The 15,774-nt window shown below is 55.6% G+C and overlaps 1 protein-coding gene across 50 annotated transcripts in view; it reads right to left on the bottom strand.

Moving 5' to 3' along the window:
• Positions 1-1,138: 1,138 nt before the first annotated feature.
• Positions 1,139-15,774, bottom strand: part of NRXN2 (neurexin 2) — a 117,142-nt gene continuing 102,506 nt past the window's right edge. For 37 of the 50 annotated variants that reach the window (XM_077962193.1, XM_077962190.1, XM_077962196.1 and 34 more), the window contains 2 exons: positions 15,245-15,323; positions 2,017-2,474 (listed from right to left, as the gene is read on the bottom strand). In XM_077962193.1, the coding sequence (XP_077818319.1) occupies positions 2,170-2,474; positions 15,245-15,323 (384 nt within the window). In that variant the 3' untranslated portion in view covers positions 2,017-2,169. Of the gene's footprint in view, positions 1,240-2,016; positions 3,057-6,822; positions 6,832-15,244; positions 15,324-15,774 lie in introns of those variants that run through there. The other 13 variants (XM_077962158.1, XM_077962174.1, XM_077962154.1 and 10 more) reach the window with 3 other exon arrangements.

Here is a 15,774-nt window from a genome sequence, read left to right as displayed (position 1 = left end):
AGATGAGACTGACCTTGGCCTCTGGAGACAGCTGGAGGCTGCTCAGGTCAGTACCTGCCACTCCCACTAAGGGATGTTCCCCTGCTGAAGGGTGGGGCTCCTGCAGGCATGGAGGCAGCCAGGCCTAAAGATGCACCAGGCTTTTGAACTGCAAAATGCCGCGAGGATGAGCTGGTCAACAGCCAGAGCCTGCTGCAGACGGAAGATCAAGATGCAGAATTGGGCAGTGGAGGGGATGGCAAGCCAAGGGTATGAGGAAGCCTGGCAGAGGGGAGGGCTGAGAAGCCCATCGAGAGAGGGACCCTGAGTGACACAGCATGGCTGAGTCATGTCTCCCGTGCCAGGTGGTGCAACACCCCACCACCGCCACCCTCGAGGTCCGCAACCCTCCTCGCTTTCCCCTCCTGACAATGCTGTACACGTGGATATCTGTCCCTTGCGACTGAGAGGCTTAACAAATACAGACCCATCTCATAACGTGTCTGGACCATGGACCTGTTAGGATCTCCACAAAGGAGTAAACACAGTGGACGAGGTGGCCAGCCCTGGTTCCACCTTCAGTTCCAGCAGCTGCCCACAGTCAACCAGAGTGGACTTGGGGGGAGGTAGGGTACCAGGGTCCAAATCCCCAGAGAGGAAGAGCACAGACTCTGGAGTCAGGCAGAACAGGAGACCACATGGACTCAGTCATTCATTCACCTCGAGACCTGGGAGCAGCCATTGAAGGTCTCCAAGCCCAGGAATCACCTCCTCCCTCCCTCCAAGGGCTGCTGAAGGATGAGGCAGCATCTGTCCCGCACCCAGGTCGGTGCCCGGGCACACATGCCCCGAGATGTGAGTCCAGTAGCCATCAAGGGGCAACACAAGGTCTCCAGAGATCTGTCTGCCTCCCTGAGAAGCTAAGGTCTGTGAACCGGCCAGAGACCAGCCACATTTCCTGCCCGTTCCTCAGCCCAGCAGGGATACAGGACACAGGACACCGTGAGACAAAGACAAGTCATCCCAGGAACCCAAAGCCACGCTACGCCCAAAAGTTCGGGAGCAACTTACCAGATCTTGTGGGCCCCCATGTGGGCCCAGACCCCAGCCCAAAGCCAGGATCTAACAGCACCCACCCCAAAAAAACTGCACAGGACCGTTGGAATTTGGAAAGTTTTTGTTTTCTTTTTCCCACACATTTCCGGGGTTGGGGTGTTTTCCAAGACTCAGACACGTTTGTTAACAAAGAGAGAAAAAAAACTGGGGGAGCAGGGAGCCCGTGGGCAGAGAAGTGACCCCAGCAGTCTGTGGACAATGCCTTGCTCCCTCTTCCCTGCTGCCTGCACCCAGCAGGTGCCACAGGCTGCTGCTCATGGAATCTAGAGTATTTGTCTGTAATATATATCTGCATTTGCCTTCCCCTCCCTCCCACCCCCACCCCTGCTCCTCCAGCAGCTTCCCCATCAATGCACGTCGCCCGGCGGCACACACAGAACAGGCCTTCAGCCAGGCCTGAGCCCCTTCCCTGGGCGGCACCAAGCAGGTGCCTCTCCTGGTGAGGGGAGTTGGAGCACTTGGGGACAAGCCCACTGCCCCACCCCACCCACCCACTGGGCCACTCGGGCCCACCCTCCCGTCCTTCTCCCACCGACTCTGGAAACCCAAAGGGAGGAAAGGAAGGGAGAAATGAGACACACAAAAAAAGAAGTAGGAAAGAAGGGTGGGGACAGTGAGACACAGCAAGCCTGGGATGGGGACTGGAAGGCTTGGGGAGAGAAGGAAGGCAGGAGGGACAGAAGGAGGAAGAAGAAAAATTGAGGAAAATTAACAGGACGAATAGTGGACACTTTACAAAACCCCCAGCCTTCCTTCCCACCCAACCCCACCAAAATAAAACTACCCCCCTTAAAAAAATAAATCAACCCAGGGCTGTGAGCACGTGCCCTGCCTGGCAGGCGCAGAGCTGAGAGGGACAGTCAGCCCTGGGACTGACGAGGCCGCGCGGTGGACGGCAGGAGGAAGGGGGCGAGCACGGGGTTTTTCCTTTTCTTTTTTTGCGTTTCCTCTTCGTAAGAGAAGCCTGAGGCAGCCAGGGAGAGGGTCCCCAGGCCCCTGGCAGGGAGAGGGTGGCACCCTCCTCCCGGGCCCTCCCAGGAGGGGCAGCTGGCAGTGGGGCGCAGTGCCAGGGGCTCAGACGTAATACTCCTTGTCTTTGTTCTTCTTGGCCTTGCTGGGCGTCTTGGGGGCAGTCGGGGCCTTCTCTTTCACCACCGCCCCATTGCTCTGGGCCGAGTTACTGATGTAGTTCCGGCTCTGGTCCACCTGATAGGAGCCCTCGTCACGATTGCGGTACTTGTACATGGCGTAGAGGAGGATGAGGATGCAGAGCGCCGCCGCCGCCACAATGCCCACCACCATGCCCGTGGTGCTGCTGGACTCCCGGATCACCTCCACTGCGCCCGGTGGGCCCCGCTCCCCAGGCCCTGTGGGGTTGGCTGTGGGCAGATGGGGGAAGCCGGGGGCTGAGGTCACGCCGGGGCGCAGGGGAGGGGGCCTCCGCGGCTCAAAGGACGTGGGGGCCCCAGGCCCCAAGGGCGGGTTCTCCAGCAGGGGCTGAAGCGGATCTCGGTGGTTCATTTTGCCCGCCGGCAGGTTGGGGGCTGGGGCGGAGGGGGCAAACAGCACCCCAGGGGCGCCCGTGGCCCCATCTGTCCTGAGGTTGGGCCGGGGAGCGGGTTTGCGGGGTGACAGGAGGGTGGTGCGGTCCGTGACCAGGGGAAAGGTGGTGTAAAAGTCCTCGTCGTCCGTGGGGGGGAGGCTGGAGTCAAAGACCTCCCCGGAGGCGAAGCCCGAGGCCTCGATGGGCTCCTCGCAGTCGCTGTCGTCCCGCTCGGCCTGGCACGGGCCCCCGGAGGGCGGGCGGCGCGCCGCAGGCGGGGGCAGCGTGTCTTGGGTGGCGCCCACTCCCGTGAGGAAGGGGTAGAAGGTAGGGGGCGGGGGCACGAAGGGGGATCGGGTGGCCACGGGAGGGGGGTCTAAGGAGTCCTCCGTGATAATGGGCAATATTAACTCTCCTCCTAGAACAAGAGAGAGAAGAGAAAAGAGAGGGCGTCAGCGAGGGCCAGGGCGCAGGCGGCCGGCACAGAGAGAGAAACAACAGCCTCACACACCCAAATCGGTTCCAATTGGCTTTGGCGGAGACTAGAGCGGGCTGGGCCCGCCCGCCAGCCGGCCGAGCACTGCGCTTTAAGCGGGCAGCGGCTCAGATGCCCTGGGCACCCCACGCACGGGCTCTGTGACACTCTGGGTTTTGGTCTTTTGTTTGTCTTAAGAAATCAAAAGGAACAGAAAGGAAAGGAAATTGAAAAGAAACAGAAAAAAAAAAAACTCTACTGGTTTAAGGCTTTAAAAACAGATACAACAGCAGCATTTAAACAAACCTAACAACAGTATCTTTTAGGGTTTTTTTTTTTCTAGATTTTTCTTTTTGCTTTTTTTTTTTTTTTTTTTTTTGCTTTTGTTTTTAAAAAAGAAGATAGCATACCACGGAATTCAGGCAACTTACATCAACAAATAGGCCGTGTGATTTTAGCATGAAGAAAAAAATTACAAACAGAGCTGTGTAAGCGGGTTCTCCCGGAAAAAATAAGAAAAAACAACTTTTCCGTACAACGTTTTCTGTCTATCTGTTCGGTATCTCCCTCCCTCACTCTCCGCTCCCTGCACATCCTGCCTCCTCCTGAACTCTCTCCGCCCTCACTTGTCCCTCTCCCCCTCATTCAACACAAAGCTGAACTCTGCACAGGGCAGGCTGGGGCTGCGGGGCGGTTTCCACCACTTGGTGTCAGCATATGGGGGAGGGAGGAACAGTGGGCAGGAGGGCTTGGAGAGTAGGGACATGACAGGCAGCCATGTAGGGATTGCTACATGGGTGAGAGGTCTTGGGAGGGGACGGCCATGGGGGGAGCTTGGAAGGCTAATTGCAGGGTGGCCATGGGAGGGGAGACATCGAAAGTGGGAAGTGAGGTGGCCCATGAGGAAGAGTGGGCAGGGAGGAGTCGGATGCATTGGAGCAGAGTCCTGTCCCATAGGACTCTGGGAGGGGTGGGGAGAAGCCATGTAGAGGCAGGGATGTGGGGAGGGACAAGGAAGGAGTGAGGGAAGTGGGCAGGGACACATGGTTCCTCAGCTAAACCTAACTCCCCAACTTTCTCATTCTTCACCCTCCACCTCTGACCCCCACTGACTTCCCCCCTCCCCCTCCCCAGAACCCCCATGGGCCGCCAGGACCTGGCCAGGGCTTGACTGCCTCTGGCCCTCTTATTATTGTTAAAACAATAATAAAACAACGGAAAGAAGAAGAAAGCAAAAAAAGAAAAGAAAATACATACACAGCCATCTGGGAGGGAAGCACCTGCTAAATAGGGCCCATGGGAATGAGTGGGGAGGGCTTTGTGAGGGGAGAATGGGTCTCCCCATCTCTAGGTCTGATAACTGGAGTCCTGTGGGCAGAAACTGCAATTCCCATCAGCCCCCAAAAGGTGAGAACTATAACTCCCATCAGTCCTTGGAGGAGTGTAGACCACAATTCCCATCAGCCACTAGGTCAACAACTGTGACTCCCATCAGCCTCCTGGGCCTCCTCTCAAAGCAAAATAGTGCAACCTCCTGGTTTGGGGTAGAAGGGAGCTGGGGCTGGCTCTAGGTGGCTGGTGGGAGGACTTGCTCCTCTTGCAGGGGCTCCTCTGGGCCTTACAAGGGCTGGAGGTTTCCTCTCTGGCTCTCTCTTCAGCACAGCCTAAGCCCTGCCAACATCTGAGTGCCTCTCGCTGGTCTCTGCAGGGTGTGGTCTTCCCAGATCGTGCCCAGAATCCCCTCAGCCTCTTGGTGGAAAAGCACCCCAGGGCCTCCACTGCCAGGTCCCACCTGCCCCACTTCAGCCCCACTGCAGCCAGACCAGCCACATTCCACCTTCACATCTTGTCTGTCTTCTCCTGCTCCCCACCCACCCATGGCCCTCTACCTCTGCGCTGAGTTCAAACACTGTTGCCAACCTTCAGATCACAAGCTCCAGCAATGCTGCAGAGCTGTCCTTGCCCACACAAGCCAGCCTGTAGCCAAGACCTTTCCATCGAACTTGAAGCCTTGCTGAGCTCCCCAGGCTGCTCTTCCAACCAGACTCCAATCTCCCCTGGCCAGGGGCTCACCTACACCCTAGATTTTGAAACCCCAGGGCTCCTGGCCCTCCAAAGGCTCAGTCACAGTGAAAACCTTTGAGCTAAGAGCAAAGCAGCATGTTTTGTGGAGCTGGGACTATCGATCCCAGCTCATTATGGATAAAAATGCTGAGGCCTGGGTGGGCAGGACTTCCCAAGGTTACCAGGTGTAGGTGCCCAGCAAGGTAAGTGAGGCCAGGGAAGGGTTAGATCTCATGAGAAGCCCAAGAAAGCCTAAGTCATCCTCCCAATGTCTCCAGGAATCTGTTGGGACTACTTGACTCTTGGCTTGGATGTGAACTTGGATGACAGAACAGGTGTTCTGAGTTCCTGTGTGACTGTGGGCAACTTTCTTCCAGTCTCTGGGCCTCAGTTTCCTCATCTATAAAACTGGGGTATTGGGCTCCAGGCCCAGGATGAGGCCAAGGCTTGGCTCTCGTGGGACCTCTAGCCTTTGGATAAACAAGTATGTCTTCCTGTACCCACCTGGGACCCAGACAAGGAAAGCCAGCACCCTGGTCCCCAGGTAAGGGGCAAACTCAGCTGTCAGCTCTCAGGAGGGTTGGCAGCCCCTCGAGCGGTGGTAACCTGGGCCCAATCATGGCAGGATTCCCCTCCCTGCGTGAACTCTGAGTGCCTCTGGGGTCCTTCCTGCTGGTCCATACCACCAGCCCTCTACCTGACCTTTGTCTTCTATTCAGAACACCTTTCCCTGCTGACATCTCAGAGTCTGGTCAAACACCTCCTCTTCCAGGCAGAGGATGCTCCCTGCCTGAGTGCCTCTGACACCATACCCTAATTCTGTCCTGGAGGCATGGCTTTGTACTCACTGCCAGGGAAGGGCCAACGGCAGTGGGCCTGGCACAGAGTTGGGGCTCGTTATACTTTTCCAGGGGAAAGGGAGCAATATTCCTCAGGCATTTCCTCTGAGCCAGGCCAGGCTAGGTATCTAGGGAAGGGAGTGGGCGTCTCTCTCACAGGCCAGAGCAGCAGAGTTCTGAACACCCCACCCCCTCCACCCTCTTAGGCAGCAGGCATTGTGGAGAGCTCAGCCTGGCAGCAGCCTTTCTCTACAAACCATCTCCTACCCCAGCTCGCCACCTTCCATCTTAGACTGGGCCACCAGCTGCTGCTGGAAACCCTAGCATCAAGGTTTGGCCTAAGCTGGCTGGCCATAGTTGGGGCCCCAGCAAAGTGCCAGGCCCAGGGCACAGGACCAGACCAGGAGGCCCTTGCTGAGGCCACATCCTGCCCTAGAGGGGCTGACAGGCTGATCAGGGCACAGAGCTCAGCTCTCTACCAACCTGCTGTCCCCCAGTCAGGCTAGGGCATGGGGGGCTTCAGGTCTTGGACCACAGACAAGTCTTACCAAGCCTGAGCCCCCTACAACCATTTGCGCTAGCTAAGCCCTTGGGACACACAGGCTCCTCGGGTCACCCTTCTGCAGCCTTCCTCTGCCCCCAGACGCCTCCCAGGCCTGCTCACATTGACCTCTTGCTCCTCCAACCCCAGCTGCTTCCTGGTCTCCATATCTGGGTCCCAGTCCTGTCCCTGCATCCGCAGCTCCTCTGGGGTTTCTCTGCCCAAGGCTTTGACTGCACCATCTCCTAAGGTGTCCTCCCCTCACACACACCCCCTACACTGCCATAACTTCCCCTTGGTCCCCCCTTCTCATGGTAGCTTCTGTCTTCCACATGGCTTCCTCTCCGTTTCTTCCCAGTGTCCCACACCCCACTTCCTCTCCACAAGATAAAAGGCTCTGGAGAACCCATGAGAATGCATGAGGACTTCCTTCCCTGGGCTCACTCAACCCTGCCTAGGCTCTGGGGGCAGTCAAGTCACCTAACCTAGGGTGCTGGGCTTTCCCGGATCACACACCAGTTCAGGAAGGATCAGAAGAGGCTGTCCTGGCGAGGATTTGGCAGGACCTGGAGGAGGGGAGGACCAGAATCCTCAGAGACTCCTCCCTGCCCAAAGCCCCACCACTGCCTGTGCTGCTGGGCTTTGTAGGTGCAGATTCACAATGACTCATGGTCCAGCTCTATACCAAGGATGCATCCTGGAATGGGGTGCTCCTAGGAGTCAGTGGAGTTTGGTAGGACCTCAGGCAGCCTCCTGCCTCTCCCCAACTTCAGGCAGCTGCGGCATTTGGAAAATACTCACAGGTGCACACTTACCACAGACACCACCCGCCCACCCAACACTCCTCTGCATCCTAAGAAAAGCTGAATTTCAGTGCATGTGGGTCCCACTTACTAGAGAATGCCATCCCTGACCAGGGAGACCACCAGCCATTCCTGATCTCCCCTTCCTCCCCAACTCTCCTTCCTCTGGGGGCTGCCGGCCCAACAAACTTAGCCCCTTCTGCCCTTAGGGAACAGAAGGCCCCTGCCTGGAAATCTACCCAAGAACCCCATTCTCACCCAAGTAAGGTGTGCCCACCCCCAAAGGGGAGTCTAGAATTGAGGTTGAGCATGTCTGAGACTAAGCAGTGAGCTGAAGGCCCTGCCCAGGCTGTGAGGGGCAAGAAAGCCATCAGCCTACAGGGCATTTCATGGGGGTTAGAAAAAACATTTCTATGCGGACGTGACCCTGTGGTACATGACTTCACAAACAGTACCTTCATGCAATATTGGAAAAACCATTCTCTCTTCTCAGTGGACGGTCCTGTTCTGGTGCCCAGGACACACGGCTGGGCAAGCAGAGCTCTGGGCGGATGTCAGCCCCTACTCACCTGTGCGAGCAGAGAGCAATCTGTGCCACTGTGTATGGTGCCCTGAAGGAAGGTGCCCTCCACCACCCACAAGCACCAGTACAGCAAGGGCAGAGGCCAGGGTATTTCAAGGTAAGAAAAAAATGGTACATTGTGGCATATGCACGTGCACACACACACAGAGGATCTGTGTTTCTGTGCCCCAAGCACATGTGTACATGCATGTACGTGAACCTAGATGGATCTGAGCATGAGCGTGTGCATGTCAGTGCGTGGACCTCTGGCTCTGGCATGTGCCTGCCGGCCACTGAGCCTGGGTCTGAGTTCTATGTGCACATGTGCATATATGAACGTGCCCCAGAACATGTGAGTGCACCACGGCATCCGAGCACCAGCGGTGCACCCCAGGGAATGCATCCTTCACCAAACTCATTTTCCCTTCTCCTGGGCAGTAAGACTACATTTCCCGACATTCCTTGTGAGTAGGCCTGGTGTGTGACTGAGTAGTGGGCACTGCCCGTACCAGTGCCCCAGCAGCCTCCTGGTGCCACCTTCCATGCTCCTTCTCCTACAGTGATGTTGGAAACCACAGGTTGAAAATGGAGGTGCCACAGATGGGAGGAGTGTGGATTCCTAAAGCACTCTTTGCAGCAGAGCCACCTGCTGATCAGCCACACCCAGGTAGGGTGCACCTGAGTGAGAAACTCCTCTTGAATTAACTACGGAGATCCGGGGCTTATCTGTTACAGAAACAAATGTTACTTTAACTAATATAGACACTGGAACCAGAAATGGATGTCACGATAACATAAACCTGAGAAGGCACTCGTGACAATCCAAGGCGTGGAGGCTGGGAAGATGAAACCCACGTACTGCAGTGGTGAAGCATGTGGTGTGCACCGTTGCTCATGAGGACCTGAAGGGTAGGCACTGCCTATGGACTCTGGGCACTGAGGGAAAGGGCTGGGAAAGGCCAGTGACCATGAGGCTTCTACTTTCTGCTTTTAGTGACATAGTACAAGGAGGAGACTAAGGAGGCAAGGAGTACGAGGAGGCAAGAATCGGCTGATTCGCAAGCAGAAGTGAAAAGAATACAGACAGCCCAGAAATCTGTATCCCACCAGAGTCAGAAGAGGCCACTGCTTCCAAACAGTAAGAGAGAAAAGTGAAAAGGCTTTGAGGGACAATGGTGCAGTAAAGCTTCTCACCCTCACCCAATAAGAACACTCAGCCTTGCTCAAGGATCAGATTTAGGGATTGCCCCCTCCCCCCCGCCGCCAACTTCCCACCTATTGTTTCAAATGTCCTCAAGACAGTCACCACTGTATGAAGAGAAAGAGGCATGGGGGCGGAGCAACAAGGAAATAAGTGAGGCTTGAGAACTGTGTCTAGGTATGGTTACTTTGAACCTTAAACCACCCTTGGGCCCCAAATCTGCATGAGCAGGGGTAGGCTATCATGCTACAGCACCCCCAAGGAGGACATTGTTCCCAACACCCACTTCAGACATGGCTATGGGAGGACCGGGAGGAACTTCCCAGAGGGGAGAGCCAGGGACCCCAGACAAAGGAGAGGGGAGTCTCCCCCAGAGAGCAGAGTCTCTCCCAGGGTTTAATGAAGAAATTTCCCCCACTGCAGGGGCAGAGAGCCTGGCCTGCCTGCCTGCTGGATTTCCTCAGCGCTAGGAGCACACATTGGCCTGTGTGAATCTAGGCTGCTGTGTGTCTTCCATTTTTCCCTTTTTTGTATGGGAGGTTGTATTACGGTTGTCGACTCTACCCCACACCACAGTATTCTGGGTGTGTGTTGGGCTGTGGGAGCAGTGAGATAAATTATCCATTTAGTTCTTGGGTATCTGGATCACATATGGGTCCCCATTCCAGAGGAGTCAGGTCTTAACCGGATGTGGAGGGCCACCATCTCCCAGACATCATCAGCTTTGAGATGAATGCCCTAATGGTTGGGACTTTGGGTGGTCTCCTGGGGAGGGGTGGGTGTGTCCTGGAGGTGAGGAAGAGTGACACGGATCCTTGATGACCCACAGGCAAGCCAGTGACAAATAATTCACTAGTTGGGCCCCAGACCTTTTTCTGCTTCCTCCTGAGGGCACAGCAAGGCCACACCTCACAGCCTTCCTTAAAGTTAGGTTGGGCCCCATGACTGAGCTCCAGGCAACAGAATGTGGGCAGGAGCCTGGAAGCCTCTCCCACAGCTGGCCCATACAATCTTCCACTTCACAACTCCATGCCACCGCAACTCAGGAAGTCACCTGTTGAAGATGGTGCAGCCGCAAGATGGAGAGGGACCAAGCCCTGAGTCATCACTTGGAAAAGAGTGGCCCACCAATCAGGAACACTTGTTTATAACTTAGGTGAATGAGAAATACACGTCTATGTGTTAAACCAATACATGTTGTCCATTATAGCAACTAGTGCTACCTTGAGACCCTCTTGGAATCTGAACACACTGTGGTTCTACCAGTCTGGGCAAATGTGTCTGTGACTCTGTGGAGTTAAGCCTGCATGTGCCTCTGAGGGTCTCATTTATGTGTGCATGAGGGCAATGCCTCAGGAGGGATGCTTGCATGGAGTAAGTGCAGAAGGCTGCTTCTGTGGGTCTGAGCATACGTGGACCTGGGTGAATCTGAATACACATGTGTGTATGTGTGTGCTTTTGTGGGTCTAAACAACTGTGTATACTTGCCTGAGTGGGAGCACACAGGCATACAGGCATGCCTTGTACTGTGTCTGAACATGTGTGCATGCCCTCCAGGTCTGAGGATATGTGTGTGCCCTTCTGTGTGCCACTGCATGGGTACCTTGGAGCACAGAAGTGCACCTGCACCTGTGTGGGCTAATGGAGGCCCGAGAGTGTGTGTGTGCGTGCGTGTGTGTGTTTACACCTCTGTACAGGTCTGAGCACATGAACTTGCACGTCTATGTGTATGTGTGTACCTATGTATTCTTCAGTGAGTGTGAACCAGTATGTATGTTTCAGCAGGTGAGCATGTGTGTGTGTGTGTACACTACTGTGGCACTCGGCACATGAGTGTGCACGGAAATATGAGCTTCTATAGGGGTGGGCTTGGTGGGAGAAGTGCAGGTCTGTGAAGCCGAACAAATTGTGTGTGTATGTAGACCCCTGAGGTTGAGCACACAGCCTGCCTCTGAGAATGTGCACACCTGCACTCTTGTGAGTCTTATCTAGGTGCACCTTTGTGTACATGTGGGCATCTGGGGGTTGGATGCACATGTTGGTGCATGAGTACACCCCTCTGCAGATATGTATGTGTGCATCGTGGTAAGTAAACTTACACACACATGTACCTCTGTGAGCCTGGTCATAGATGTGCATTTCTGTGAGTACATGTGGGCACACATGTGCATTATGGTGGGTCTAAGCACACTGCTTACTTGCCTGATCTGAACATGCCTACATGCCTCTGCAGTTCTGAAACACATGTGAACATCTGCATGTCTGAACATGGGTGTAGGATTCTGTGGTCTAAGCACCTGTGTGTGTTACACAGGTGGATCTGTACACATGTGCCACTAAGCTGAGCACAGATGTATAATCTGTGAGTCCAAGGGCGTGTCACAAGTTATATGTCTTACTAGGCCTAAGCACATACACACACACACTCAGGTCTGAACACAGATGTGTGTGTCCCGAGTGTCTGCAATATGCAAGTCTGTCTCTGGGCCTGAACATGTGTGTGTGATTCTGAACATTCAGCATGGCTGTCAGTAGTGTGTGAGTGTGCCTCAGTGGGTTTGAACATGCATGTACACATAGCTCAGAACACAGTCAAGTGCCTTGGTAAGTTTGAGACACACAGTGTGTGTGTGTGCCTTGGTGCAACTGAACACACACGCAAGTGTGAACCTCTGAGAGCTGAGTAGGTGCACACGTGTGCATCTGAGTGCCTCTGTGGGTATTTCTGGAGCTCTAAGCACACACATGCAAGAGTTGGTAGCTCTGAGTACATGTGTGTGCTTTCATTAGGCTGTGCATGTGTGCATGAGTTTGAGCTTCTGTGAGTCTCAACAGGTGTGTATCTGTGTGTATGGACTTCAGAAGGGTATAAGCACACACATGTCTCTTGGAGTCTAAGCATGTGTGTGCCTCTGTTGGCCTAGGTACAAATAGTGTGTGCTCTTCTAGGTTTGAATGTGTGTGTGTGTGTGTGTGTGTGTGTGTGTGTGTGTGTGTGTGTGGAAGTGGGCCCATGTGAGCTTGCTGGTGGGTCTGTAAATGTATGTGCAGGGCTGTATGTGTGTGTGCCTCTGGTCATACATGTGCATACAGACACTGCCTCTGTGGGTCTGAGCCTGTGTGTGCTCTTCTCTTCCTACGTGTCTCAGGTTGTGCAAAGTCAGATCCCCTCAGGGGCCAGGCCCAGAACACAATGTATGGGTTGGGCCAGCTGAGACAACTAGCAGTGGGTCACATTACTAATGGTGCATGCCCCACTAAAGGCACTCCCATTGAAAAGCCAACCTCAGCTAAAATAACCGTGTAGATGATGGTCTCACTAAACAAGGGAGAAAGTATGGGCCAGGGTCTGTGGAGGAGCCCAGGTTAGGGAAAACAGTGGAAAGGTGAGCGAGCAGGAATGATCCTAGACCCAGGGATGAAGATCTGCAAGGTAGGAGAGGTAAAACACCATGGGGTCTCCAGCCAGGCTGCCCCCACCTCTGACACTGGAGCCAAGGGAGGCCTGGCCGTCTGCTGGAGAAAAGCCTCCTTGCACTGGGGCCTGGGAGAGACTGGCTGGAGAGGCTCTGGAGGGCATGGCATGGTCTACACCAGCCTGGGAGACCCTGGAGTCATTTTGGTCCTTGCCTGGCCTCCCATTGGGATGATGAGGATCCATCGTTAAACCTTTCACAGTGGTACAAATGTGGACATGTAAGCATGTGTGATGCAGGCTTGGGGGAGAGGCTGTGGCTTCTGGCAGTTTCCTCTGGGAATTCCAGAGTGCACTCTGCCTTCCCTCCTGGCCCTATTTTTAAAGCTGGCTGCTGGAACGGCTACCAGTCCCTCCCTATCCCAGACTTCTAGACCTCTTCCACCCTTCATCCTCTACTTGTCCCTTTTCCCAAGAGGGTGGCTCAATAGTCAGTGACCTCACAGATCCCTGACTGGGAACCAGCTGACCCACCTGCTTCAACTCCTCCTCACCCTCTGCCCTAATGCAGCCTAAAAGAGTTCAGACCACCAATACACCCATTCAGCATCAGACCCAGGCCCTTGACTAGACTCCAAGCCAGGGTTGGGAGGCTAGAACTTCGGTGGACAAAGTATGGCCCAGGTGGGGTCCAGTGTGTACTGCATGTCCCTACATGGTGACCATCTGGCCCCAGATACCCCTCTGCAGGGTGCAGGGAAAGCAGAGACTCCTCCTGTTACCCAGGAGTTCCTGCCCCAGAGTATGTGAACATGGGCACCTGTGTATGAACACATGTGGTAATGCCACTCAGTGCCCTTTCCTCAGCACCCTCAAAGACCATTGTCCGCAGAGCCCCATCCCAGAGCTTTCATGGGGCCACTCATCACAGCCACTTCCAGCAGGCCTGTGCAAGCAGTGCTGTGTTGGCCACACGAGCCACCGGTAAGTGCCTAGAGCTCAGAGCAGTAAAGCAGGGCAGGGGGTGCTGTGTGTTGAAGCTGCCAGATGCCCAGAGCCCCCCAAAGCAATGGAGGCATTGAAGTGTGCATCCTTGAGCCAAGATTGCCCTGGGGGAAGAAGTGACAGCACTCAGCAGAGGGGCCTCCTAGAGACGAAGGCATCTGTCCCAGAAAGCACAGGCCCTGGGCTATGGAAGGGAAGGCCTTTCTGGCCCAGCAGCTGGCAGCTCTCCTGAAGGTCCCTGGGCCCAGGCCCGTGGGAATAACCCCTCTCAGCTCTAGCCTACTCGGAGGACATGGAGGGCAACTGGGCTTCAGCCTCTGGATCTGGGGGCTTGTGCCCCAGAAACCCGCTGCCCTTGGTTTTTGAAGCTGAGCCTCTGCCCCAAGGCTCCACAGGCCATGCTATGGTCCTGCTCTAACCACACTCCTTCCAAGATCGTGGCCCACCCTCAGCCTGAATGTCTTTTCTGGAGCTGGGAGGCCCCAAGCCAGATTCACAGGATGTACCCAGGGCATACTGCCCACCTCCTGACCACATCATCTCCCCCAACCCCGCAAGCACCTGCCCCAACCTCCAGCCTTCTGGTACCAACAACCCAGGTGCGACCCATTGCAAGGTAATGGGGAGAAGCCTCCAGCAGCCCAAGTGAGAAATGTGGGTGGCCCTCCACTCCCACAGACTCATCTGGCAGCCACCAAGGCCCACGCTCCTCCACTGGGAAATCTGGCCACATCCAGTCCTTTCTCTGTTCCCTCTGCCAGCCTCAAGTATCCCACCCTCCCCCAGCTGCTCCCAGCCACCCCCAACCTGCTCAAATGAGCAGCCTTGGCACTCGCTGCACAACTCCACACCCCACACTTCTCAAGCAGCACTCAAGGCCACCCCCGCTTTGCCAGCCTGGTCTCTCTCTGTGGCTGCATTCTTGGCTCCAGCAAGAAGTATCAAGCAGAGGCCTAGAAAGCACTCCCTGGCCCCAGTGCCCCAGGCCCTGGAGAGCCTTCCCTCCCAGCCCTGCTCTCCTCCTACACAGCTCCCCAACTAGAATCTGGGCCAGACCTCAGGCCCTAATCTTCCCCAGGAGACCACAAGTCTAGTCTAGAGGGGACTTCCCACCCAGCACACTATCAGATTCAGAGCAGTCACTGTGTAGTAACTGCCTCACCTTGCCCTGGCAGTCCTGGCAGTGTCCACTCTGGGAGCCCTTCAGACAAGAGCACAGGACACCTCCCAACACCCAGGAGAAGAGGAAGGCCCAGGATCCAGGAGAGATCTCCTCTACTAGTGGCCTAGAGAGCACCAGGCCTCAGGAGCAGGCGGGAGTTGTGATTCTGGACCCAAGAACTGATGGGAGTTGTAGTTCCTAAGCCATGTTCACCCTCCCCCACCCCAGGGACTCATGGGAGCTGCAGTTACTCATCTTCTAGGGAAAAGTCTCCCTCCTTCTCTCCCAGCACCCCTTGGCTCTCAACCCCAGGACCCCAGGCTAAGGAACTCACTACCTCTGAGGGGCTGGGAACCAAAAGGCATCTTGCCAGAGAGCATCTGAGGGACTGGGAGGATGTTAGGCAAGGTGGAACTATCAGGGAAAGCTAAGGCCTGGCAGCAGGCCCTGGGGCTTGGGCCAGGTGGCAGGGACAGTCGCCCCCCTCCCAGTAGCGTCACACAGGGCCCCGGGGCAGGGGAGGGGGGAAAGGCACTCACCAGTACTGGGCTCACACTCCTCCAGGTCCTCATCATCACTTGGACACTCAGCAGAAGCCACCAGGAGGTCATCTGTGTTCTGGGGGGCGAGAGAAGGGGTGGGGAAAGAGAGGTTCCAGGCAGGTCAGCAGATCCCACAGCTGCCACTTGAGGTGCATGGTGGTACACAGGATGCCCCTGGGCTGAGACGGACCAGCCTGGTCTGAGTCTTAGCCCTTCCATCTCTTGCTGGCTGACCTCAGGCCTCCACTTCCTCCTATGCACAGGGAACTTCCCAGCAGCAGCCCTGCAGGTTTTCACGGCTTCCGAGGGTCAATGAAACAGCACATGTGGTGCTTTTTATTTCTGGGAAGTGAGGAGAGTGGATGCCAGACTTTGACCTGCAGGGCCTGGGCAAAAGGGTCTAGGATGCCTCAGGGAAGGGGTGCTGGGGAGGCAAGGCCCTACGGGGCGGAGCCTGCAGAGGCCAGCACAGGCAGAACACGACCAGGGCCTGGAGGGGTTTCCTGGCTCCAGTTTCACCACCCATC

Source organism: Macaca mulatta, chromosome 14 (genome assembly GCF_049350105.2).
Source record: "Macaca mulatta isolate MMU2019108-1 chromosome 14, T2T-MMU8v2.0, whole genome shotgun sequence".
Lineage (NCBI taxonomy): Eukaryota > Metazoa > Chordata > Mammalia > Primates > Cercopithecidae > Macaca > Macaca mulatta.
This window is presented reverse-complemented; position numbering and strand designations above follow the sequence as displayed.